This window comes from Symphalangus syndactylus, chromosome 14, assembly GCF_028878055.3.
Source record: "Symphalangus syndactylus isolate Jambi chromosome 14, NHGRI_mSymSyn1-v2.1_pri, whole genome shotgun sequence".
NCBI lineage: Eukaryota > Metazoa > Chordata > Mammalia > Primates > Hylobatidae > Symphalangus > Symphalangus syndactylus.
The window spans coordinates 85,516,614-85,542,605 of NC_072436.2; the positions used below are offsets into that span (position 1 = coordinate 85,516,614).

A 25,992-nucleotide genomic window follows, 5' to 3' on the forward strand; every position below is an offset into this window, starting at 1 on the left:
GCTGAATTTTCGTAAATTCTTCTTAACCTTTGTTCTGAGATATAGGTAAGTTACTTGGAAACAATGTGATCCTTCTGGAGCTTGTTTTCAAATTTTGTTAGGCAGGACTGGAGCAGTGTTTGGTTGGAAGCAAAACCCTTCTGAATATTCTACGTGATACCTGATGATTATGAAGTTTGCCATTCTGGTGGAAGAGTTATTCTCAGCTATTTCTGAGCCCTAGGGATTAGTCCCTCTAATCCTTCTGAATAGTTCTTTCCCTGGCCTTAGGTAGCTTCCTCACCAGTATGTGCTAATCAATACTCAGCTGATGACTTGTGGGGAACGCTGTGCAGATCTCTGAAGCTCTTACCCTAGGCAGCTCTCTTTCTTCTGGTACTCTGCCCTGTGATCTTTATATGCATTGACCTCAGCAGACTTCCAGCTCCATGTCCTCAGTTCAGGAACCGAGACTCTAACTGGCTTCTCCATCTTTGTACTGTGGCTTGGAAACTCTCTCCAGGCAGTAAACTGAGGCTATTGTTTGGTTCACCTTAATTTTTTTCCCCCATCTTTCAAGGATCACTATCCTTCACTGCCTTATGTCCAATGACTTGAAGGCTGTTATTTTATATATTTTATCTGGTTTCATGCCAGAAGCAAGAGTTTAGTTCATTTGCTATAACTAAACATAATTGACATAGTAACTATTTAACAAAATTATTGATATATTTGGTCTTAAGCCTATCATTTTGCTATATTTTTCCCAATTATTTTCATCAGTTCTTTGTTCCTTAGTTTCTTCTTTTCAATCTTATGTTGTGTTAATTGAGTAGTTTTTAAGAATTCCCTCTTTTCTCCTATCTTGGCTTTTTGGCTACGCTTCTTTGTATTACTGTTTTAGTTGTTATTCTAAGGATTATAATATTCACGCTTGCTAGAGTCTACCTTGAATTAATAATTTACTACTCTACACATAATGCATGAATCTTACCATCACCTTTCTTCTTTTGTGCTATTATCATATATATTGTTACTATTTTTGCCTTAAATATTCACTTGTGTCTTAAGGAAATTATGAAAATAAAAATATGTCTTTTATATTTACTGAGATAGGCAGCTGGATCACATCCTTGTAATCCACTGCACTTAAATGTGAATCGAATTATACTGTATATATTCTTTAATCCTGCATGTGTTCCTGAATTATACTATTGCTTATACTTATATTGTTTTATGTCTTTTTTTCACTCAACATTAGTTGTGAAATTTAGCCTTGTTTCTACATGTAGCTGTGGTTTATTTTAAATCTTCTAGATTTAAATATACTACAATGTATTTATCTGTTCTGTGGTGGATGGACATTTAGGTGGTTTCTAGTTTGGGGCTATTATAAACAATTTTGCTATGAAAATATATCCTGGTGCATGTATGTAAACTTCTCTGGGATATGTATCTAAGACTGAACTCCCTGAGTCATAAGGTATGCATATCTTCAGCTTTTGAAGATAATGAGAAACATTTTCCCAAAGTGTTTGTATTAATTTATATTCCCAGTGGTAATGTATGCGATTTCCTATGTTCCATATCTTTGACAATGGTTGGTAGTGTTAGACCTTTAAATGTTTATCATTCTTGTGGTCATGTAAATTTATTATGGTTTTAATATGAACTTGCCTCATTACCAGTGAAATTGAGTATCTTTTCATATATATGTATACACATATACCATTTGGTTAAGACAGGGTCTTGCTCTGTCACTTAGGCTGGAGTGCAGTGGTACAAACATGGCTCACTGCAGCCTCAACCTCCTGGGCTCAAGTGATCCTCCCACTTCAGCATCTTGAGTAGTTGGGACTACAGCTGTGAGCCACCATGCCTGGCTAATTTTTAAAAATTTTTTGTAGAGGTGGAGACTTGCTATGTCGCCCAGGCTGGTTTCAAACTCCTGACCTTAAGCCATCCTCCCACCCTGGCCTCCCAAAGTGCTGGGATTACAGGTGTGAGCCACTGCACTCAGCTCATATGTATCTTTGTATTTGTATTTCCTGTTTTGTGAAGTACTTAAGATCTTTTGCCCATTTTGCTGCTGGATTGTCTATATTTTTCTCGATTTTTAGGAGTTACTTATGAAATGTAAATATTAATCTTTTGTTAATTAAAATGAGTTACAAAAATCGTTTCTCATGATGATATCTTAAGATGAACAGAAGTTTTTAATTTTAATATAGTGGAATTTATCAGTCTTTTCCTCTGAGGTTAATTATTTTTATTTATTATGTAAAAGTCCTTCCCTACCCTAAGTCATTTTTCTTTTTTCTCCTCTGAAAATATCATAGTTTTGCTGTTTACATTTGGTTTTTAAGCTACCTGAAACTTGTTTTTGTGTTCAGTATGATTTGGGAGTTCAGTTTTTTTCTTTAATAATTTTTTTTTTTTTTTGAGACAGAGTCTTGCTCTGTCACCTGAGCTGGATGGAGTGCAGTGGCTTGATCTCAGCTCACTGCAACCTCCTCCTCCCAGGTTCAAGTGATTCTCATGCCCCAACCACTGAGTAGCTGGGACTAGAGGCATGCACCACCACACCCAGTTAATTTTCATGTTTTTGGTAGAGATGGGGTTTCGCCATGTTGGCCAGGCTGGTCTGGAAGCTCTGGGTCCAAGTGATCTTCCTGCCTTGGCCTCCCAAAGTGCTGGGATTACAAGCATGAGCCACCACGCCAGGCCCAGTTTTATTTTATTTTATTTTATTTTATTTTATTTTATGAGATGGAGTTTCACTCTTGTTACCCAAGCTGGAGTGCAATGGCGCAATCTCGGCCCACTGCAACCTCTGCCTTCTGGGTTCAAGCGATTCTCCTGCCTCAGGAGTAGCCGGGAGTACAGGTGCATGCCACCATGCCTGGCTAGTTTCTTTTATTATTATTTTTGTTTGTTTTTAGTAGAAATGAGGTTTCACCATGTTGGCCAGATTGATCTCAAATTCCTGACCTCAGGTGATCCACCTGCCTCAGCCTCCCAAAGTGCTGGGATTACAGGCCTGAGCCACCGCGCCCAGCCTCATTTTTTTAAATATATAGTTTCTCTGTTCTAGTACTATTTATGTAAAGTCTGTACTTTCTCCACTGATTTGTAGTGCCACCTCAATGATCATATCTTTTGTTTCTAGAACATTTCAAATCTGCTTGTTTTAAAAATCTGTTCCTCTTTATTATGGCTTCCATTTCTACCTTTATATTTCTAATAATTTTAAACATATAATTTTTTTTTGAGACATGGTCTCACTCTCTCATCCAGGTAGGAGTGCAGTGGTGTGATCACAGTTTACTGCAGCCTTGACCTTCTGGGCTCAAGTGATCCTCCCACCTCAGCCTCCTAAGTAGCTGGGAGTATAGGCACACCCACCATGCCTGGTTAATGTGCTTTTTGTTATTGTTGTTGTTGTTGTAGAGATGACATCTCACAGTGTCGCCCAGGCAGGTCTCAAACTTTTGGGCTCAAGCATTCCTCCCACCTTGGCCTCCTGAAGTGTTGGAATTATAGGCACGAGCCACTGTGCCCAGCCAAACATAGATATTTTATACTCTCTTTTATAGTCAGTTGTTTGTAGTTCTGAAGTATATAAATTCTCCAGATTATTGGGTATCCTAACTCATGCTCATGGATGTGCTTTGATTTGTGTGACGGATAATTTTTATTTATAATATTGTAAGCTTTTTACATTGATAATATTGTGAGCTTAATTTCTTCCCCACTGTGGGATTACTGTGTGTTCTCTAGAAAGGCTTTGTGTTTGTCTCTGCCTGGTCTGTAATGTTTCAACAGCCCGCTGATCTTTGTTAATTTGTTGGCTTTGGCTTCCTGAATCACATACATAACTGAAATTCAGACTTCATTCCCATGTGGATGTAGGTTGTTTTATTTTATCTAAGGAGAGGGAAAGATATAGCCAGGAATAGTAGTCCATGTGAGCCACACTGTCATGTTTGCAGAGTCTTAGATCTTTAAAGGCCCATCTCAAGTTTGATAGCTTAGAATCGATTAAAATCACTTAAAATACTTATTTTTTGGGCAATTGCTTTCTGTTTTTAAAAGTTTGTATAAAATCTAGTTTTTAAGACATATTAAAGCTCAAAGATATCATTGGTAGAAGCAGAGCTTCTAATAAAATAATGTTCACAGCAGTATATTCCTATAACATTTTCAGAAAATTTTAATAAATAGACTGTTTTTAACTGTAGATTAAACTGTTATGACCTAGGTACTAAGATACAAAGATTAGTAAGACCCAATCCTTTCAATGAGATAAAGGACTAATTGGGAAGAGAGATAAAGAGGCAGACAAGTGTGGAGCCAGCTCATTCATTTGTTTATTCGTTTACTCTTCATTCAACAAAATTGATTATCTAATATGTGCTGGGCATTGTTCTAGGTGCTGGGGATATAGCAGAAAATGAAACCTGCAAAAATGATTTGCATCATGGAGCTTACATGTAGTGTGATTCTAGTGATGAAGAAAGTTCTCTGGAAATTCAAAAAAGGCGTATTAATAGTTTGGTATTTCTACCCTCAACTGTGCCTGTTGTCTTCATGTAGACACCTTTTGTTTTATCTTTTTCAGAGAATAAGCCTCAGCTTTTTCTACATACTGGAAGGGGGTATCACCTGACTGGGTGAGGGATAGCTTTTTAAACAGCCTTTCAGCCAAGATTTCTAGTTTTAGCCCATCTCATTACAGAGGTTCCCGGTGCTGGCAATTCCTGAGACTTTCTGTGTTGTTTGGTGCGAATTGAATTGCTTCTTCTTGGTTTTCCTTATTGGTAGTTTAGAATCAAACTTTTAAGGCTCTGCCATGCTGGTTTCCACTCTCTATTTTCTGGCTTTCAGAATTTTGTTATTTCCTTTTAAATTTATTCTTATGAAATCCCTTTACTATTATTTTAATGATTTTAATGAGCTAAAATTGAATGTGTGTGTTCAGTCTACTGTCTTTACCTGAAAGTCTAATTGAATTGTCGTGAATCTTGTTAATCCATAGTAGGTACAGGAAATCTTTTTTTTTTTTTTGAGGCGGAGTCTCACTCTGTCACCCAGGCTGGAGTGCAGTGGCGCCATCTCAGCTCACTGCAACCTCCGCCTCCTGGGTTCAAGCGATTCAAGCCTCAGCCTCTTGAGTAGGTGAGATTAAAGGCACGTGCCACCACACGTGGCTAATTTTTGTATTTTTAGTAGAGACGGGGTTTCACCATGTTGGTTAGACTGGTCTCGAACTCCTGACCCCATGATCCGCCTGCCTTGGCCTCCCAAAGTGCTGGGATTATAGGTGTGAGCCACCGTGCCTGGCCTAAGAAATCTTTTATCTTCTGCCATCATATGTATGTGTAAATGTATATATGTTTAACTTATCACAAAACATGAAGATAGAATGTTATAAAATGTTGAATAGGAGGCACAATATCTTTGCTTCAATTTTGTCTTTAGTATACACTTGCATTGTGTTCTTTGAGCAAGCTACTTTATCTACTTGAAACTCAGTTTTATTACTTGAAAAACAGGAATGTTGGCCAGGTGTGGTGGCTCATGCCTGTAATAGCAACACTTTGGGAGGCTGAGGCAGGCAGATTGCTTGGCCCAGAAGTTCAAGACCAGCCTGGGCAACATGGCGAAACTCTGTCACTGCAAAAAATACAAAAAATTAGCTGGCTGTGGTGGCACATGACTATAGTCCCAGTTACCCAGGAGACTGAAGTGGGAGGATCACCTGAGCCTGGGAAGTTAAGAATACAGTGAGCCACGATCGTGCCACTGCACTCCAGCCTGGGTGACAGAGTGAGACCCTGTCTCAAAAAAAAAAAAAAAAAAAAAAGAAAGAAAAGAAAGAAAACAGGCCAAGCATGGTAGCTCACGCCTGTAATCCCAGCTCTTTGGGAGGCTGAGGCAGGCAGATCACGAGGTCAAGATATCGAGACCATCCTGGCCAACATGGTGAAACCCCGTCTCTACTAAAAATACAAAAATTAGCTGGGCGCGGTAGCACGCACCTGTTTTCCCATCTAAATGGGAAGATGAGGCAAGAGAATTGCTTGAACCCGAGAGGCAGAGGTTGCAGTGAGGTGAGATCGCACCATTGCACTCCAGCCTGGCGACAGCGAGGCTCCATCTCAAAAGAAAAAAAGGAAAAGAAACAAAGAAACAAAGAAAAGAAAACTAGGAATGTTAATGATACCCACCTTGTTAGGGTTATTGGTTAAGACCAGTTGATAATTTCAAAGCACTATGCAAGCTTTAGGGGTTTTTAGCACCATGCCACTTATTCAGAATTAATTTTCTTTATAATACAGTGTATCTGAGAGTTGAGAAATAAGTTTAAAAAGTCTGTGAACAATAAAAAAATAGATATTATATATTGTCTTGTGAAAATCCAAACATTTCATTAGTAGACTCTCAATCAGATGCAGAATCCATTTTTTATTTCATACCTGGTTTTACCAAGCTTTGATCTATGAAACTGAATCATAGATCAGTTAGACATGATAGAGTCTAAAGTTCAAGGTAGACTTGAAAGAGTACAAAGCAAGAAACAATTTTATTCTTCCTCACCATTGCCCTTTAAAAGGGCTGTGTTGACGTTCCTATTTCTTTTACTGGATAGTATCTTGGTCATGTCACATAGCTTTTTTTCACTCACTTTTAGATATTAATAGTTTTATTTTTAGGTACCCAAAAGTCTAGTCTAAACTAAATCGAAACTGCAATCTCTTGTTTAATCTAAAATTTTTCTCCTTACCCTGGTTAGGCTCTGATTTGGCTCTAGAACCTATTGAGACTCAGGAGACATGTTTGCTTCTTCTTTACTCTGCTACTCCCTCCTCTTCTAATCACTAGGCAGCTTTACAGTGGGGTTATATAAGAGACAGGAAAGGTCTTACTCAACTGGTGCAGTGGTCATTTGGCTTTGATGTTTCTTGGGTGTGGTAGATGCCCAATGTTGGCTCCTAGTTTACTGCTTTAGTCTTTGCTTTTTAGGGCCTTCCCTCACTGGGGACTTTCCATTGTGCCTTTTATTGTTTTAGGAGGTATTACTTTAGCTGGCTGCTAATGATTTCCCTTTAGCTACTTCTGGTGGTGTGTACCCCCAAAGACTCTCTCAGGTGGGGTTATCTGGTCTGCATGCAGACCTCTCTGAGAGAGCCTTTTCAAGACAACCAGCCTACCTGCCTTTCATGGAATCTCCTTCACCCTTAAGGAACATGCAATCTTTGAAAGTAGAATTTGCTTGTACTTTAATTCTCTTTACTCACTCTAACCTTTCACCTTTAAACTTTCCAGGCAAATATCAGGCTCTGGTCTTTTTGTTCTCTAAATTCCAAGACATCCATATCCAGTTGTTCTCTCTAAATTGTCTCACTTGATTTTGAGGAGGAGAATTAAATAAAAATCTAGGAAATAAGATATGGTGATAAATTTATTTTCTGCTCACAAAAAGGAAAATAATTTGATGGATTAAGAGTTCAAATTGACAGTCTTCCTCCCCTGCAAGTTCAAGCATTGAGTGTACAGACAGCTTAATAAAAAATGAATTGTAGTCATGCTGATTTGGGATTGACATACTTTATTTGGTCACTGGCTAAATCTACATGTAAATTTCAGGATCCTAATTTGTCATCCTCATTGAATTATTTTCAATGTTAGGGTATGTTAGACTAAGTATATACCTTTAAATGTCCAGTTTTATATTTGCCTCATTTGATTGGTCATTAAAGCAGGATAGTTTGCATTAGGAATTTTATCCTCTGTGTATCTGCAGCTGCACCTTTTGTTCTCTTCGGTCATAGCAAACTGGCCTCATTAACAGGAAAACTCTATGACTTAAAAGAAAAATATATTCGCTCACAGTTCTGGAGGCCAGAAGTCTGAAATCATGGTGTCAAGGGTTCATTCCTTCTGAAGGCTCTAAGGGAGATTCCATTCCATGCCTCTCTCCTAGCTTCTGGTTGTTGTCAGCGATTTTTAGCCTCCCTTGGCTTGTAACAGATCATTCCAATCTCTGCCTCCGTCTTCACATGGCACGTGATATTTAGTCATTATCCAAAATATAAAGTTTAATCTATAAGCATGAGTTAAAAATTATAAATGTATAATTTTAGATTGTTAAAGTTTTAGAAAAGCAAAGGCACGAAAATAGTTATATGAAATAAGAAAAAGCAAACTATTTCTTAAAGTATTTGACTCAGAAAATTTTCTCCTTTCTGTAGCTGTTGGAAAAATTAGAGGAAAGCCTCTTCCATTACTCTTATTTTTTGAGGCCCTCTTTATCACAAGTCATGCTTTTCAATGTCCCGTTGATGCAGCTCTAACCCTGGAAGGAATCAAATGTGGATTATCGGAAAAACGGTTAGATTTAGTTATCAATTGGGTTACACAGGAAAGGTAAGCAAAGTTAAGCTTTTAATTTTGACATTTGGTTAATAAAGTTGTTTGTTCTAAAAATATTAATAGTTTTATCAATATGTTACTTGAACATTTACTTCAGGTCCCTATTGCAATTAATCAGAAAGTGTTTAGTGGTCGGGTGTGGTGACTCATGCCTCTAATCCCAACACTTTGGGAGGCAGAGGTGGGAGGATCGCTTGAGGTCAGGAATTCAAGACCAGCTTGGCCAACATGGCGAAACCCTGTCTCTACTGAAAATACAAAAATTAGCCAGGCATGATGGCCAGGTGCTGCAGCTCATGCCTGTAATCCCAGCATTTTGGGAGTCCAAGGTGGGCAGATGACTGGAGGTCAGGAGTTCAAGACCAGCCTAGCCAACATGGTGAAACCCCATCTCTACTAAAAATACAAAAATTAGCCAGGCGTGGTGGCACACGGCTGTAGTCCCTGCTACTCAGGAAGCTGAGGCAGGAGAATCATGTGAACCAGGGAGGCAGAGGTTTCAGTGAGACGAGATTGCGCCACTGCACTCCAGCCTGGGTGACAGAGCGAGACTCAATCTAAAATATATATGTGTATATATATATATATATATATATATATATATATATATATAGTTAGTTAGTTTCCTGTAGAAATCTAATTTTCTTAGCAAATACACCACTACATTCCAAATAACTTTATTTTCATATTGACTATTAGCTGGGTGATAGAAATTGACAAGAGTTATCCATAGACATAGGCAAAGGAGAGGAGATCCTTTAAAGTAACATCTGTGGGAAGATGGCTCCCATCTAGAGCAGAGAACAGAACAGCATCATTTCAACTGAATGTTTGATTTTCCTGGTCTATGAACGTTCCTCACTAGTTACACAGCTGCAAAGGGTGAAAATCCTATCAGGTCATCTAAGAAATGAATCTTACGTTTTCCTGTAAGCTTTTTTTCTCCTCGTGGATACTTCTGGCTATAAGTAAAACAATCGCTATGCCTGCTGGCTTTTCATAATTATGGGCAAACCATAAAGCAACTCTAGGAATGATTGTAAAGTAAGTGCACACTCACCCTGGGGATATACATAGTCGTATACATATCTATCAGAATTATAAGCTTGGGAGCAAGTAAAGACCTTTCATATAACATTCCTGTGTGAATACCTTGGGGTAGGGCAGAATCAGTCTTCAATTTTCATACAAAGAAGAACCACATTTGGCCGGTTGCCATGGCCCACGCCTGTAATCCCAGCACTTTGGGAGGCTGAGGTGGGTGGATCACTTGAGCTCTGGAGTTCAAGACCAGCCTGACCAACATGGAGAAACCCCGTCTCTACTAAAAATACAAAGTTAGCTGGGCGTGGTGGCGCATGCCTGTAATCCCAGCTACTTGGGAGGCTGAGGCAGGAGAATCGTTTGAACCCAGAGGTTGCGGTGAGCCGAGATCACGCCATTGCACTTCAGACTGGGCAACAAGAGCAAAACTCCATCTCAAAAAAAAAAAAAAAGAAGAAGAACCCATCTTAAGGCCTGAGAGCCTATTCCCATGCACCTAAAATTATCATGTTTGGCAAAATTATACAGTTTATTCAGACATTGACTTTTTATTTAGAAATGTTTTGAATTTTGTTAAGCCTTGAACAAAACAAGAAAATCAGTTTTTTAGCTTCTAAAGAAAATTTCAGGGCTGGTCATGGTGGTTCATGCCTGTAATCCCAACACTTTGGGAGGACAGACCGGGAGGATTGCTTGAGCTCAGGGGTTCAAGACTAACCTGGGCAACATAGGAGACCTCATCTCTATGAAAAAATAAAATAGAACAAAATAACCCAGACGTGGTGGCGATGCCTGTAGTCTCAGCTACTTATGAGGCTGAGGTGGGAAGATCACTTGAGCCTTGGAGATCAAGGCTTCACTGAGCTTGAGCATGCCACTGCACTCCAGCCTGGGCAACAGAATTAGATGCTGTCTCAAAAAACAAACAACAGCAACAAAAGTATACATTAGGGAAAATGAGAAAATTATTAAACAAATTATGTTAAATTTATTTTTGAAAGTCAGTATTTTTTAGTACCACTTACAGGTCATGTACTCTGTTAGAGTGGTCATTTAAAATTGCTGTTATAATAATATAGTCTTAAGCCCCTCCCTCAATGATTTCTCACAAAAAACATTGGAATGTTTTTACCAGTGTAAGAATAAAATAAGTGTGGAATGTAAGTATTACCTACACAACAGAGCCAGTTGCCACAGAGTAAAAAGCTTGTGTTGCTTTTGACATACTTTCTAATTTCCTGTTCCGATAATAGCACTAATGTCAGAGAAGGAAACCCTTAATTAAAATGAAGCTTTATAGAAAGTGTGAATGACATCTTTATCAGATGAATAAAAGTATATATATTAACATTGTCATCTCAACAAAAAATTGACAAACTACGTAACTCATTATAATAAGTGCAATCTCTCTCTTTTTTAGTACTGGTAAAATTGACATTACAATTTGAAAATAAATACTTCCAAACTAAAAAAAAAGTTAATCTCATCCCAAAATACCCCACAGACACACCCAGAGTAATTTTCAACCAAATATTTGGGCGCCCTCTGTCCCAGTCAAGTTGACACATAAAATTAACCATCCCAGGAAATTTGTGCTTCTCATGCCTGCAACTTTAGTGCCTGTGAGTCTAGAAGTTTTGACTGACTTGATTATCATGAACAGGTAGGACTGTTGCTATATAATGGAGCAGAGAGGAATATTTTTGGCACTCAGCTTCCCTATTTCCTTGAAGAAAACTTGAGACTTGTATTAGGGTGCAGATCATTTACTAATAAACTACTCCTCAGGAAAATTTTTAAGGAGAATGAAATAGGATAGGACTTAGAAAAGAGCCAAGCAATGATGTGAACTCAGTTCAAGTCTAGTATTGGCCATTATCACAGGGAGAGGGTTACAGAGCATAGACATTACACAGAGTTCTTTCCTTTTGTTAAGGGGCTGGCCTTTTGTAACCCCTATCAGTCACTGGGGGTTGAGTGTAGACTATTGGGGGTTGTGGATAGGCATAATTTTCTGAGTGAGGTGGCTACAGACACCTGAGGACAATTCTTCAGAGAAGGGGGCAACTGTGAGCTGTTAGTAGTCAGCTGGAGAAGGGGCACTGGTTCAGTAAATGGGACCTGGATGAGGCACCAGAACAGTGTCTACCACAACCATGGAACAACTTAGGAAGATCAATCAGAGAATAGATAGCAGCTGCTTATACTGTGTCTTTGTGAAGTTGGGCTGGGCTGTGTATATTGGAAGGCAGAGTAGGGAAAGGCCTCCCTGTCATCTATCTAGTAGTTATAGCCTGCTGCTGGCAGCATATGGGCTATGCTTATTTGACTCTGAATGCATAGGGATGTAGAATACATATTAGAGAATAATGAACAGCTCTCATCTTTAAGAAGGGTTTCATCTTATAAAGAGATAGATGGACATTAGTAAGCAAGCATTTCCTAAATAAATTCATGACTTACAAATGTCCCAAACATAAAAATGGTAGCTTTGCATACTACTGCCTACTACCACTCATTTCAAATTCACCGTTTCCCCTATACAACTCAATAAAGCTATCTTGATGGCACTATTTACCAGTGCAAAGTGTTTCTCCCACCCATTCTTATTATGGCCTTCATTTACTGTCCACATAATAGTTTAATTTTTTTTTTTTTTTTTTTTTTTTGAGACAGAGTTTCACTCTTATTGCCCAGGCTGGAGTGCAGTGGCTCAATCTCGGCTCACTGCAACCTCCACTTCCTGGCTTCAAGCAATTCTTCTGTCTCAGCCTCCTGAGTAGCTGGGATTACAGGCATTCACCACCATGCCTGGCTAATTTTTTGTATTTTTAGTAGCGACGGGGTTTCTCCATGTTGGTCAGGCTGGTCTCAAACTCCCGACCTCAGGTGATCCACACGCTTTGGCCTCCCAAAGTGCTGGGGATTACAGGTATAAGCCGCCACGCCTGGCCTGTTAATTTTGTTTTAGGAAATATCATCTTCATATGTATGCCCTTCTTTTCTCTCTTTGCCCCCCTTCTCTCTTTCTCTGCCTGATCATGTTTCTACACCCTCCACAAAAAGTACTTATCAGGGAGTACTGGAAATGGTTTGGACTTGAGGACATCATCAGAAAGTGTATGTTCTTTACCAAAACCTGTTTTAAAAAGTTCTAGTGCAAAGACACTTCAGACAAGATTGAGTTTCTTACACATAGTGATGGTTCTTGACCCATTCAACCTTTTAGTTGTAAGAATTTAAATTTTTTAATAACTATGCAGTTCTGTGACTACATGCATTGAGGAAATGCCACTAGTTTTAAGGATCCTGAGATAATATAACAGGGAATATTAAAGGCAATTCACATTCTTCATACTTAGTCTCTGTTTCCTGGTTTCTGCCTCTGATTATCTGGCCTGTGTCACATGACTACCTTAAAAAGCCTTCCAGTTCATTCCCAGAAGCTCAGCATAGAGCTAGCCCTGTAGCAGCCTGCCGTATGGGCTAATCGTGGCTCTCTCAGTCATTCTTACCTGTGAAAAGTCTAATCACTTGGTCTACAAAGTCTAAATTTTAAGAAACCATCCTTTACCAGTATTACTTCTCTTAATTGCAGACATTGCTCCCAGAGGAAGATAAATATCCTCTGAAATTTTAACTTTGCAAACTCAATCCTAGAAAGTAACAGTAAATAAATTTTACGTGTAGATTTAGAGATTGTATATTACCTTTATTTTGACATTAAAAAAATTAAAAATCAAATTTATAATCAAATATGTCTTAGATTACTGTGGGGTTAAGCGTATTTTATTTATTAGCTATTCATATTCTCCAGAGCTAGCCTGGTCTCAGATCCACTTTCAGAAGTCCCAGAAAGAGTCCTCTTTGAGTTAGGAGTAAGGGTGAGAAAACCCAACAAGGGGACTTTTGGAAAGCAGAAAGAGGATATGATGAGGTGATTGGAGGGAAAAAGGGGGAGGGAACTTCCCTGGCCCACTTCCCAGCCCTGGCCTTCTCTGAGGTGGTGACCCTTAAAAAAATAATGGCATTAATAAGATAAATAAATACTAAAATACTGGCATTATGATTTTGCTACAGTATTTCAGTCACTACATAGATTGAAATAATTAACTTGTTCAGCCTCAGGAATTGTGGCAACTGTAGCTACTAAAACCTATATTTTGGTATTAAAGTGTGGAAGTCAGAGAATTGCTTAACTAAATAATTGATTTGTACTCAAACTGCTTCTTGATTTGACTCACCTCTCTGCTGCCCACCCCAATAAAAACAGAAGGCTTTATTTACTGAATTTTCAGTAAAGAGACATTTTGTAGGGGGTTCAGGATTTCATTTTAATGTTATCAGCATTTTTAGATGTATACAGACACCAATATCACATGATTGCCGTTATTTTGTAACTATCAATTAAAAATATAAAGTATACTTTTCATACCACTAGTAATTAGAAGTGATATCTTTAATCTTACACAGATGTTCTTTTGGCTATGCCTATAGTTTCTAGGTGAAGTTACTCTGATAGTACATCAGATGATTAACTTCAGTTGTGTATAAAGGTGGTACATTAAAATCTATTCAGTTGTATATAAAAGGTGGTACAAGTGAAATCTATTCAGTTGAGCCATTTCAAAAGAACTGCTTCTTCAGTCTTTCCTAATAGGCAGAATTGTGTCCATTTTCCCCTTTTGCCTCTTATAAATCTATAACAAATTTAAAAAATAACAGTGCTGTCGCACTTTGTTTTCCTTTTAGTACAAGTGCTTGCAATATCTACCTCTATGAGCTGAAATTGTTGTCACTATCAATAACCAACATTTAATAAGCTTTTATGTTCCATAGGGTTTAGAATCTAGATAACTGCTTGAGAATATTAAGACACCCAATTATGAGAGCATTTTTTGTTTACCTTGTAATTTTTAGACCCATCAGTCTTTTTAGGAGAGTTTTAATCTTGTTTGTGGATTTTTTTTAAAACTTGAGCTTTTGAGGAGCCAAAATGTCTTCCTCCAAGGGAATACACACTGATTGTTTGTTGTTGTTGTTGTTAAATCTCAGATATGTTTAATTTCTCCTACATAATCAATTGCCTATTAAATTGTAACTTGGAATTCTTACAGGCAATAGAAAATCCAGTTCTACTGTGCTGAATTTTCAAATATTTCAGTCTCAGCCACTCATCAGGAATTTTCTAACATATGTCTTATTGATCTGCTTGTTCTAGACTGACATTTTCTGAGGAGGCTGGGGATGTGATTTGTGATTATGGGGAGCAGGATACTTATAACAAGGCCAAGTGCCTGGCTTTAGCTCAGATTATCTACAGTGAATGTGGCCTGCACAAGAAAGCTATTCTTTGCTTGTGTAAACAGGGGCAGACTCATAGGGTCATGGAGTACATACAGCAGTTGAAGGACTTTACTACCGGTAAGTTAAAAAGTCTGCCATTTGTATACATTTGAATTCTGGACTTTAATTGTAAGATTACCCATAATAGCAAGCACTACTTTAAACTTATGTTATAAAATCAATTTTATATATACCAATAAGTAGAAGATTTCTTTTGTAATTTTTCGTGAACATAGGTAAGCTGGAGTTGATTGGCTTTCATGCTAGACATTCAAAAATATTATGTATTTCCTCAAAATACAAACATTTAATAAACCATATAGTCCTGGAAATAGACAGTTTTAAAGATAAACTTAGCAGATATGCTAGAACATACTACATATATGATTTTTAAAGATAACTTATTTGTGATATATAATTTTTTTTTTTTGAGATGGCGTCTCGCTCTGTTGCCACGCTGGAGTGCAGTGGCGCGATATTGGCTTACTGCAAGCTCTGCCTCCTGGGTTCACGCCATTCTCCTGCCTCAGCCCCCCAAGTAGCTAGGACTACAGGTGCCTGCCACCACACCTGGCTAACTTTTTGGATTTTTGGTAGAGATGGGGTTTCACCGTGTTAGCCAGGATGGTCTTGTTCTCCTGACCTCGTGATCCGCCCACCTCAGCCTCCCAAAGTGCTGGGATTACAGATGTGAGCCACCGCACCCAGCCTGCAATGTATAATGTTTTGAACTGTGATATAAACATTATAAATGAAGAATTGCTAATTTATTTCAAAATTTTAAAACACAATTGAACAGTAATCTGAGATTACAATTGAATGGTAATCTGAGAGAACTGTGGACCTTAGGGTGACCCTAGTTGGAAGAGCGGATCTCTTACTCTGGATCTAGTTTGACAATAACTCTAAGTGCAGGCATTGCTGACATCTCCCCATCCCCCAGGCCAGTGCCTGTCCTGATTTGCAGGCTGTGTATCCCAGTTCCAAGAAGATGCAAAATGGAACCAGACATGGCCATTTTAGGTCACATTATTCCAGGAAAAAGGAGTTTTAGTGGTTGTTGAATCTGGTCATTTTCAAGCAATTAATTGACTTTTTCTTAGAACCTATGTTTTTTTTTTTAAGTTACAAATTTCTTCATTAATAACAGCATGCCCTATACTATTATTGTAATAATAGCTAGGCTTTTTTTCATGGATTATCTCACTTAATCCTTATGTTGACTCTATGAGGTAGGTTTTGTTATTGTCCCATTTTATAGATGAAAAAAATAGTATGTTTCCACAGAGAGGCTAAGGCACAGCTAGAGCTAAGTGATTTGGTTATGTAGTGACAGGACAGAATCTGGCATAGTAGGTATTAATTAATATTCCATTACATAAGTATACAGTTTCAGTTTCTGTGTTGTTAACTATTATTTTTCCATATGTAAGAATTATATTAGTTAATGTTTAGACATGGGATATAGATTTTAATTACTCTTAGAATTTAAAAATTTTAGGGATAGGGTCTGTAGTCCCAGCCACTCAGGAGGCTGAGTTGGGAAGATCGTTTGAGCCCAGGAGTTCTAGGCTGCAGTGAGCTGTGATTGTGGCACTGCATTCCTGCCTGGGCATCAGAGTGAGACCTTATCCCATAATAATAATAATAATAATTTTTTTAAAAAGAAAATGGATTTTGAAATGTAGTAAGCAAAAAGGAGACGAGGAGTTCAAGAGTAGCCTGGGGCAACATAGTGGGACCCCATCTCTATATATTAAATACACTTTAAAAACCCAAGGCTTTCAGAGTTCAAATTATGTTTATGGTAGTTCTTTAAAGGCACTCAGAAGTTATTCTAAAAATTACCTCTATTGTGGCCCCAAAATAATATTTTTACTTTAAAAAATTTAGGAAGTTAATACAAAGTTTATAAATTTGAGAGTATAGAGTGGGGCACGGTGGTGCACACCTGTAGTCTCAGCTATTGGGAAGGCTGAGGTGGGAGACTGCTTGAGCCCAGGAGTTTGAGGATATAGTACACAATCATTATGCCTATGATGAGCCATGCACTCCAGCCTGGGCCACACAGTGAGAATTTGTTTTGAAAAAATTTAAGAATACAAATCATAATTGTAGCTTTAGATTACCTCAGTGGTTAACTAGAGATTAACCCATATGGAATTGTGCTTTTTGTGGTCAAATATAGGAAACTTCATATGGCTCCGCCTCTAGCTACCTGAAATAGCTAATGGCTTCTTAAAGTTTTCATTTTTGAATTTCTAAATGCTTGATAGTTTTAGGAAAAAAATTACTGAGTTGCTTTTTCTGTGCAAGGCACAGAAAGAAAGACATTATACTCACCAGAATTTGGTCCAAATATGAGCAACAAGATGTAGACAAACAAACTGTAGTATTAGATGGAACCTTAGAAATTATCTCCAATTCTAGCACTTTTCAGATGTGAAAACTGAGTTCCAAAAGAGTAAGTGACTGATGGAGCTATGATTAGAATTCAGGTTTCCTAATAGCCAATCTATATTTTTATTATACCACATTTCTTTTCATTATAATTATTTGATTATGTTTTGGATACTCTTATGGGTAGTTTTCCTTTGTTTTTTACTATGCTGAGCATGAGTTTTTTTGAGGGGGGCTAGGGGATAGTACTGTTGAGTTTAGGTTGGAGTGGATCATTGAGGGCTTCGAAAGGATTAGAAAAACTGTTGATTGGCAGGTATAGACATTAGCTAATCCTAGTTTCTAGTTGATATATCATATGAGGGCACTGACATAAAGTTTTTCATTTTTGCCTTCAGATGACCTGTTGCAGCTATTAATATCATGTCCCCAAGTTGAATTAATTCAGTGTCTCACTAAAGAGTTGAATGAGAAACAACCATCTTTATCTTTTGGTCTTGCCATACTTCATCTGTTCTCTGTAGATATGAAAAAAGTTGGCATTAAGCTACTTCAAGAAATAAATAAAGGTGGGATAGGTAAGTAGAATAAAATGTTGTAGAGGAAATAGTAGTGGGTTATCTAGGGAGAGGTTCAAGATGATTATGCATGAGTTAACTCAAATTTCCCTAAGAGTTCCTTCTTAGCAAGAGTTATTTTTAGGAGTTTGTAAATGTAAAGATTGCCATGTAAATAATAATCTATTGGTAATAGGATCTATTTCTTGAGAGAATTAGAATGAAGGGAGTATGTTTATGAAGACTAAGGGGAATATTACAATAATTATAATCACTAACACTAAAAACTTTATATATGTTGACATATATGTATATTTAGCTTTTATATGTATTTTAAATGTTATATAGATATAAACTATATGTTTTAATTCCTAAACCAAATGTATGTGTATTTACACATGATATTCACTCTGAACCTAACTCTGCTGTGGATTAGAGAATAACTAATTAGGCTGGGTGCAGTGGCTCACCCCTGTAATCCCAGCACTTTGGGAGGCTGAGGCGGGTGGATCGCTTGAGCTCAGGAGTTCAAGACCAGCCAGGGTAACCTGGCAAAACCCTGTCTCTATGAAGAAAATACAAAAATTAGCCAGGTGTGGTGGCATGCACCTGTAGTCCCAGCTACTCGAGAGGATGAGGTGGAAGGATTGCCTGAGCCCAGGGAGCTCAAGGCTACAGTGAGCCGTGATTGTGCCACTGCACTCCAGCCTGGGTGAGACCCTGCCTCAAAAAAAACGAGAGAGAGAGAGAGAATAATTAAAACTCACTTTTATTTTCTTTTCATTAATTTCATATAGGAAGTTGAACAGACAACTTGATTTTAAATTACTTGAAAACATATTTTGGAAGATAACTTTATATTTTGAAATTATCATTACAGATATCAACTAAAATATTTTTATAGAAAAATAATAATTATGGTAGAAATAAAATTATAGTGATGACAGTATTCTAAAAAGTGATCCTCTTTTATGAAGTACCCTAAGTAATGCAGGTAATAGATAAGAAATGAGTTCCATAAATTGATAGATCACTAAGATATTTTAAAAAGTAAATAATATTAAATTTCTTTAACAAACAAAATGATTTTATTTCCTTAAGAAAAATATTTGTTATAGAAGCCCCATCATTAAGAGGTCTCCAGCTAGAGATAGGATAAAGAGTTTGTCAAAGAGTTTCTTCAGTCCTTGGGTTAGCTCCACTAAGGCATTTACATAAGTGTTTGAAATCATGAAAACTTGACCTATAGGTCCACAGTTATTTGATAGTTTCTAGTGGTGCCTTATAGACTCTGTGAATAAGGATGAGCCCACATTCGTCACTTTCTGAGTTCCTGCCTTATAGCCTTCAACATCTGCTACCTTAACAAGAAGGAGATGAGTGGAGACGTGGAATGTCAGAAGTGGTAGAGGGTTGAATTGAGACGTGAAGAGGTTAATGGTAAGGGAGGAGGAGAAGGAACTAACATGAGTACTTACCATGAGCTTGACTGAGCACTGCATGTTATATCATTAATCTTAGGGGAATCAGATAGAGTTTAACAGTAACTGAGTTGAAATTATGTCCTTTTCTATTTTTGAAGAATCACTGAAGTATAGATTATCAAATAAGTGCCATACTATAATATTGTATTTTTTCCCCACAGATGCAGTAGAAAGTCTTATGATAAATGATTCCTTTTGCTCCATAGAAAAGTGGCAAGAAGTGGCAAATATATGTTCACAGAGTGGCTTTGACAAATTATCTAATGACATCGTGTCTATTCTTCGATCTCAGGCTGCAGTTACAGAAATTTCTGAAGAGGATGACGCAGTCAACCTAATGGAACATGTGTTTTGGTAGTTCTATATCTTAACCAGCTGAGGGAGCTTGTACAACACCTTATGTATGCTGGTTGGGCAAACTGATTTTAACATAACTAACTTATAAATAAATCTAGAGTAAGAAGATCTCAGAAATAAATCACACTTTTGTTATGATGACATTTAGATTTGTCTTTGAAATATTTATACTATTGCTTCCTTTTTCCCATATGGTCATTTCTTATATTGAATCTTGATAAAATCCAAGATTATAACTTTGTGTGAAACAGTGTAGGCATTTTTATCTAAGGACATAAGCTAATGTCCAGATATATTACTTTCTGGTGATGTAATATGATAGCAAGAACTGAGGAAGGTGTGGGTAGTATCCTGTGTGTTAGACTGTCTTCCCAAACATGAAATGCTAAAAGCTTGTCTTGACAAGAAAAGCAGGATATCATTTTAATGTTGGACTTGCTGGCAAAAACCTAGAGTATGGTAATTTTGTACTGCTGATTTAAAAATGTGCCCCATGCTTTGATATATATAAATATGGTAAAGCTTAGGCCTCTAGTGTAAAAGCTGGGAATCTTGGCATGTTACTACTTAGAGAGAAGACCAGTCGAATTTTGCATAGAAGTAGACCTGTGATACCTATAGGTATGGAAAATATGTCATAAGAAGTGGTTTTGGATTATTTCAAGTGTCTGAATAAGTATTTGATTGAAAACTCTGAAAGTTCTGTGCCATGGACAGGTGTAATTTAAAAATATTTAATGATTAGTATGGCATGGGCACAAATCAAGCAGAACAGATACCTAGTTAATCAGAACAGCCTTTAGCCCTTATGCCACACCAGAGCTTACTAGCTAAATGTCAGCCTTGACCATGGAACATGGTTAAAATGAGCTGCTGGCTGGGCAAGGTAGCTCATGTCTGTAATCCCAGCACTTTGGGAGGTCGAGGCAGGAAGATCGCTCGAGCCTAGGACTTTGAGACCAGCTAGGCAACACAGTGAGATCCCGTCTCTGTTATTTAAAAAAGAAAAAAAATTTTCAACTAAAAAATGAAAATGAGCTGCTATTAGAATAACAGCAAAGAGCGTAACTTTTCCCCTCCTAAATTTAAATTGAATATGTATTTTTATGTTATAGTGGAAAGAAGATGAACGGGGAGTCAGACAGCTTCATATTAAAATTCTGGTCCTACCTCTTACTCATTTATAAAATATGGGCAGTCCTCCCTTAGGCTTGTTGTGAGGATTAGTGATAATGTATGTGTAGTGTAAGTGTATAACATGATAGAAGAACTTAGTGAAATATAGCTGTAATTCCTTTGTAATAGGCCCCAGAAACACACATTTCTCTACTTAGTTTGTACTTACTAAATCCCATATGTCTATTCATTTGTATTTATATGTTTTTCCTTCTTTAAAGTATTTGATATATTGGTACAACTTATTGCTGATGATAAGTTATCTGTCCACACTCGTATTAGGGTTGCCTGGCTTATCTTATAAATTCAGAAGCATTCAAGCTGAGTTTTTAATTTTTCCATTTGGTGCTAAACAGAGTACTGGATAATTATAATTCAGCTTTCTAAAACGTAGCATTTTTAAAGTAATACATGTGCATAGTTTAAAAAGCAATTTATTACTAAAAGGCTTATCAAAATAATATTTTGATTTTTGGCCTTCATACAGGCTGTTGAAAAGAGCAGATAAAGGATGGAAAAAAGGAATGGAAAGGGAGAGGTATTTCGGCAGCACTGGTTCTTTGTGTACCAATGGCTTAAAACCTTTTTTTTTTCCTTTGAGACCTATATGATTGATAGAAAGCTATTATGTGTCCATTGACAGAGCTTAGGAAAAAAAATGTCTCCATGAAAGCCAGGAGGATAAAGTAGGTATATAAATCTAGAGAAAGCTTAGACAGCCGTTGTTGTTGTTCTTCTAATTTTGCCTTGTTTTTCCTTTGCTCATTATTACTCCTTCTCAGTTAGCATTGCCTTTGGCAGCTTTCCTAAGGAAAGTAAAAGTTGTCAAGTGAATATAAATTAAAATGCCTGGCGATGGAAAATGGAGTTGGGAGGAAGAGCAAGATTATAAAGTTAAATGAGAAAGGAGAAGGAATTGAGTTGTGAGCTACAGAGGGCTTTGAAGCTATAAGAGCCTCCATGTAAGCTACACTGAAGGAGGTATAATCTGGGCCTCAGCACAGAAACCTGCATTCTAGACCAGCCCCACCACTGTCTAGCTATGTGTCCTTTTCCTCATGCTTAAGTTTATTTTGACTAGATACCTCCTCTTGTCATTTCTAACTCTAAAATTCAGTAATTCTGAAAAGGTACAAATTATTTCCCAATGCTTCTTGACCTTCAGCCTAAATTTCAAATACTACAATTCAACATCAGTGTCAACAACATCTACTGAATACCTATTTTGCACACAATTTCTGCCAGCAAGATTACAACCTCAGTGGAAACACACAGCATATTTTAAAAGTTACTAATAATAATTCCTTAGCATTATCTAATAGCCAGTCCATATTCAAATTTCACCAGTTGCTTAAAAATGCCTTTTAACATTTGAATTGTTCCAATGAAGATTTAACCAACGTTCATGTACTCTATCAGGTCTTGCTGTCTTGAGTGTGTCTTCTCTCCTTTTTTCCTCTTGCCATTGATTGCTTTACATAGCAGTTGCATAGCAAGGGTCATGATGAACTAAGTTTCTCTGATTTCATATTAGGTTTTCTTTCTACCATACCAGTGAGGAAAGGAAGATATTTCTTCCAAGGTCTGAAAGATTTAATTGTAACTAGTTACATTTTTGTTTATTATAGTCAAGCATGTATCAAAATGAATTTCTATTAAATTCATTCATTTGGAAAGGTTTAGAGATGTTGAACAGAAGTCTAATCTAATGAAAAAAATTTTTTTAATATTTAGAACTTTTCCTAAATCTTGAATTAACTAAGAAATAACTATTAACTTAATCACTTTTTTAACGTTAAAAGATGAAAACCTGTTACTTTTTAGGTGCCTGGAATTCTGTTAGATTGCTAAAGCACATGTTAAGTCAAAAATCATAGCAGAGGCCTTTTTTTTTTTTAAACTTTGTACATTTCATAGAAAGCTCATACATTTCTTCCATTCTTTCTCAGAAAAAAACAGCATTTAACAAAATGTTCAGTGTATAAAGCTGTCAGTTTGCTAGTAGTTATAATTTGTTGTGTTCTTGAATAAAAATGTATTGGATACATAAAAAAGACACTATTATTTATATAGTTTTTTTAGTTTTTTTTTAATTGATAATTATCTACAGGTACCCTCCCTACCTTGAGGATCTGTGTCTACCTATAGAGGTTTGGCATTACTGTAAATGAGTGAAATGTATCACAGTCAGGGAAAGGAGGATCTGGGGACTTTTTGAAAGGGACAATTGTGATAAATTCCAGGCAACTTTTATTATGCAGGACTGTGGACTCAGTGTTACCTTCTTGGAAGCTGGAAATGCAGATGTGAGCAGTACTGTGTGGGCCAAACAAAACACATCTGCAGACCAGACTTGACCTGCAGGTCACTAATTTGAAACCTCTGTCCTAAACTGAGGCTAAATTTGATTTCTCGTTTCCATCAACTTTTATTTATTTATTTATTTATTGAGACAGTCTTGCTCTGTCACCCAGGCTGGAGTACAGTGACGCAATCTCAGCTCACTACAACTTCCGCCTCCTGAGTTCAAGTGATTCTCCTGCCTCAGCCTCCCGAGTAGCTGGGATTACAGGTGCCCGCCACCACACCCAGATAATTTTTGTATTTTTAGTAGAAATGGGGTTTCACCATGTTGGCCAGGCTGGTCTCAAACTCCTGACCTCAAGTGATCCATCAGCTTCGGCCTCCCAAAGTGCTGGGATTACAGGCATGAGCCACCATGCCTGGCCTCCATCAATTTTAAATGAAGCTTTTTGAGTGGATAAAGATAGTAAAGAATTACCATATTTTCTTATTTGGTGCCAGGCGCAGTGGCTCATGCCTGAATCCCAGCACTTTGGGAGGCCGAGGCAGGTGGATCATGAGGTCAGGGGATCGAGACCATCCTGGCTAACACGGTGAAACCCCATCTCTACTTAAAATACAAAAAATTAGCCGGGCATGGTGGCAGGCGCCTGTAGTCCCAGCTGTTCGGGAGGCTGAGGCAGGAGAACGGCGTGGACCCGGGAGGTGGAGCTTGCAGTGAGCTGAGATTGTGCCACTGCACTCCAGCCTGGGCGACAGAGTGAGACTCCGTCTCAAAAAAAAAAAAAGAATTACTATATTTTCTCATTTGGAAAACCCTACTGCAGAATACCCAATTTACTGATGTAACACAAGGGAGGATAAAGGGTAGAGCTACTATGTGGAAGCCAATCCAGTATGGAGGCCATTTTGATTTCTAATGCAGAGGAACATGGAAGATAACACAGATGTAATTTGTGTGTAGAAAGAGAAAAAGGTACGGAGTCCTTAAGTAATTTTGACTTCCCCCAACCTCACTCTAAAGAATTAATCTATAGTATTCTTCCCCAACTGTATGCCATAAGCTTGGTTAAGAAGCAGTATTACAGTTTTAAAATAGAGAAATAGAGGCTACAAAATTACATTTTGAAGATTTGCCTACATGGATCCTTGCCTCTATCCAGTTAGCTCTTTAGTGGAAATTCCACTGTGGCTGTGGGGCGTCTCCATTATCATGTTGTATATCAAACTGCAGCAATAATCACCACCAAGCATTTTTAGCTCTCTACTGGGTGCAAACTCTACCTTTAAGCTCCCATGTGTATTAATGTGTTAGGGCCACACTGAGAAGGATCCATCTTTTCCACTCAAGGAACAGTTGTATGGGTTAAATTCTGTTATCTTGTTTTATTAGGTCAGATAATAAAGATACTATCATAAATAGAGTGAGCTTTAGGTGGGTTTGTGCTTAACAGGAAGGGCATGTCACCCTTCTACCACTTTGGTTGCACACAGATCAGAATGTGTGACAACACATTCCCATCCATTTTCTCCTGGAACTCTTCCTTCACCTCATACTGCTCACACATTTTGACTATATTGTTGTTGTTGTTTGAGACGGAGTCTTCCTCTGTCGCTCAGGCTAGAGGGCAGTAGTGCGATCTTGGCTCACTGCAACCTCCGCCTTCTGGGTTCAAGTGATTCTCCTGCCTCAGCCTCCTGAGTAGCTGAGATTACAGGCGCCCCCCACCATGCTTGGCTAATTTTTGTATTTTTATTAGAGATGGGGTTTCACCATGTTGGCCAGACTGGTCTCAAACTCCTGACCTCAGGTGATCTGCCCGCCTTGGCCTCCCAAAGTGCTGGGATTACAGGCGTGAGCCACCATGTCCAGCCTGCTCACACATTTTGAAAATGTACATTTTGGAAGCAGCCCCTAGCAGTGGGACTGAATTGTCAAAGATTTTTGCCAAATTGCTTAAAGAGTTAGGCGTTTATGAATTAACAGTGATGAGTTTTGATTGCAGGCCCTGACCAACCCAAAGAGCAAACAGTTTAAAAAGTCAGCTTGAAAAGTCTGCATGCTGTTTTTGGCCAGCCTCCCTGAGGTGAGTACTTAATGTTGATCAGCTTCTGAACACAACATCCAGAAACAGGTTTGTGCTGCTACTAGGATCAATAATGAGGATGTGAAAACATTGGCAGAGAGATTCCAGTGGCCTTCCAGATTGCAGTGCAGAGAGCCTGCTTGCTAAGAAACCAAAGATAGGTATTAATCTTGGCATCAGAGAATGTGACTCTCCCTGTTTTCTTGAGGGTGCAGGGACAGGGAGAATAATTGCCAAGGCTATTCCTTCTATTCCTTTGCCCAGGTTGGTCCCCTAGAGATGGGAAAAACTCCTTTATGCTATTTGTGTGTATAAACAGTCTCCAAGTTTCTTCTACCCTCTGGGTATGCTTTTTCAGGTGTCAAATGAACATGATAATATTTTCTAAGAGATGATTTTCATGCTGACCATTTCTCTAAGGAACAAGAGGTCTTGAACAGCTCATAACACCAGCAGCAGATACCAGAAAAAGGTGCATATCTTAAACCCAAGTGACACATAAATTAGACATCAATAAGATTACAGCTACTCTCATTCTGTGATTTGTAATCCATGAGAAATTGCTCATAAAATGAATATTTTCTAAACGAAATAGGACTGAAATGGTTATTTTGAAGAAATTTTCCTGGGAATGCCCTGTGAGATGAATCACCAACTCCTAATTTATCTGCCTGGTAAATGTTAGGTTTGCCTAATGCAAGGTGTCCCATTGATAGGGATAATAGCAGGCACCACAAACAGTTGTTGAAATCATCTTTGTCCAAATGCTAGAGTATCGAAACTAGTTTTGAGGCTTCACATTAAGAAAACTATTACTAATTT

General features: G+C 37.9%; 1 protein-coding gene across 20 annotated transcripts in view; it reads left to right on the top strand.

Annotated features, from left to right (window-relative positions):
* The window catches only part of CLHC1 (clathrin heavy chain linker domain containing 1), a 64,671-nt gene extending 44,925 nt beyond the window's left edge, over window positions 1-19,746 (top strand). For 19 of the 20 annotated variants that reach the window (XM_055240606.2, XM_063618021.1, XM_063618029.1 and 16 more), the window contains 4 exons: window positions 8,235-8,409; window positions 14,681-14,883; window positions 17,604-17,783; window positions 19,408-19,746. In XM_055240606.2, coding sequence (XP_055096581.1) covers window positions 8,235-8,409; window positions 14,681-14,883; window positions 17,604-17,783; window positions 19,408-19,604 — 755 coding nt within the window. In that variant the 3' untranslated portion in view covers window positions 19,605-19,746. The remainder of the gene's footprint in view (window positions 1-8,234; window positions 8,410-14,680; window positions 14,884-17,603; window positions 17,784-19,407) is intronic. The other variant, XM_055240612.2, reaches the window with a different exon arrangement.
* Window positions 19,747-25,992: the final 6,246 nt, after the last annotated feature.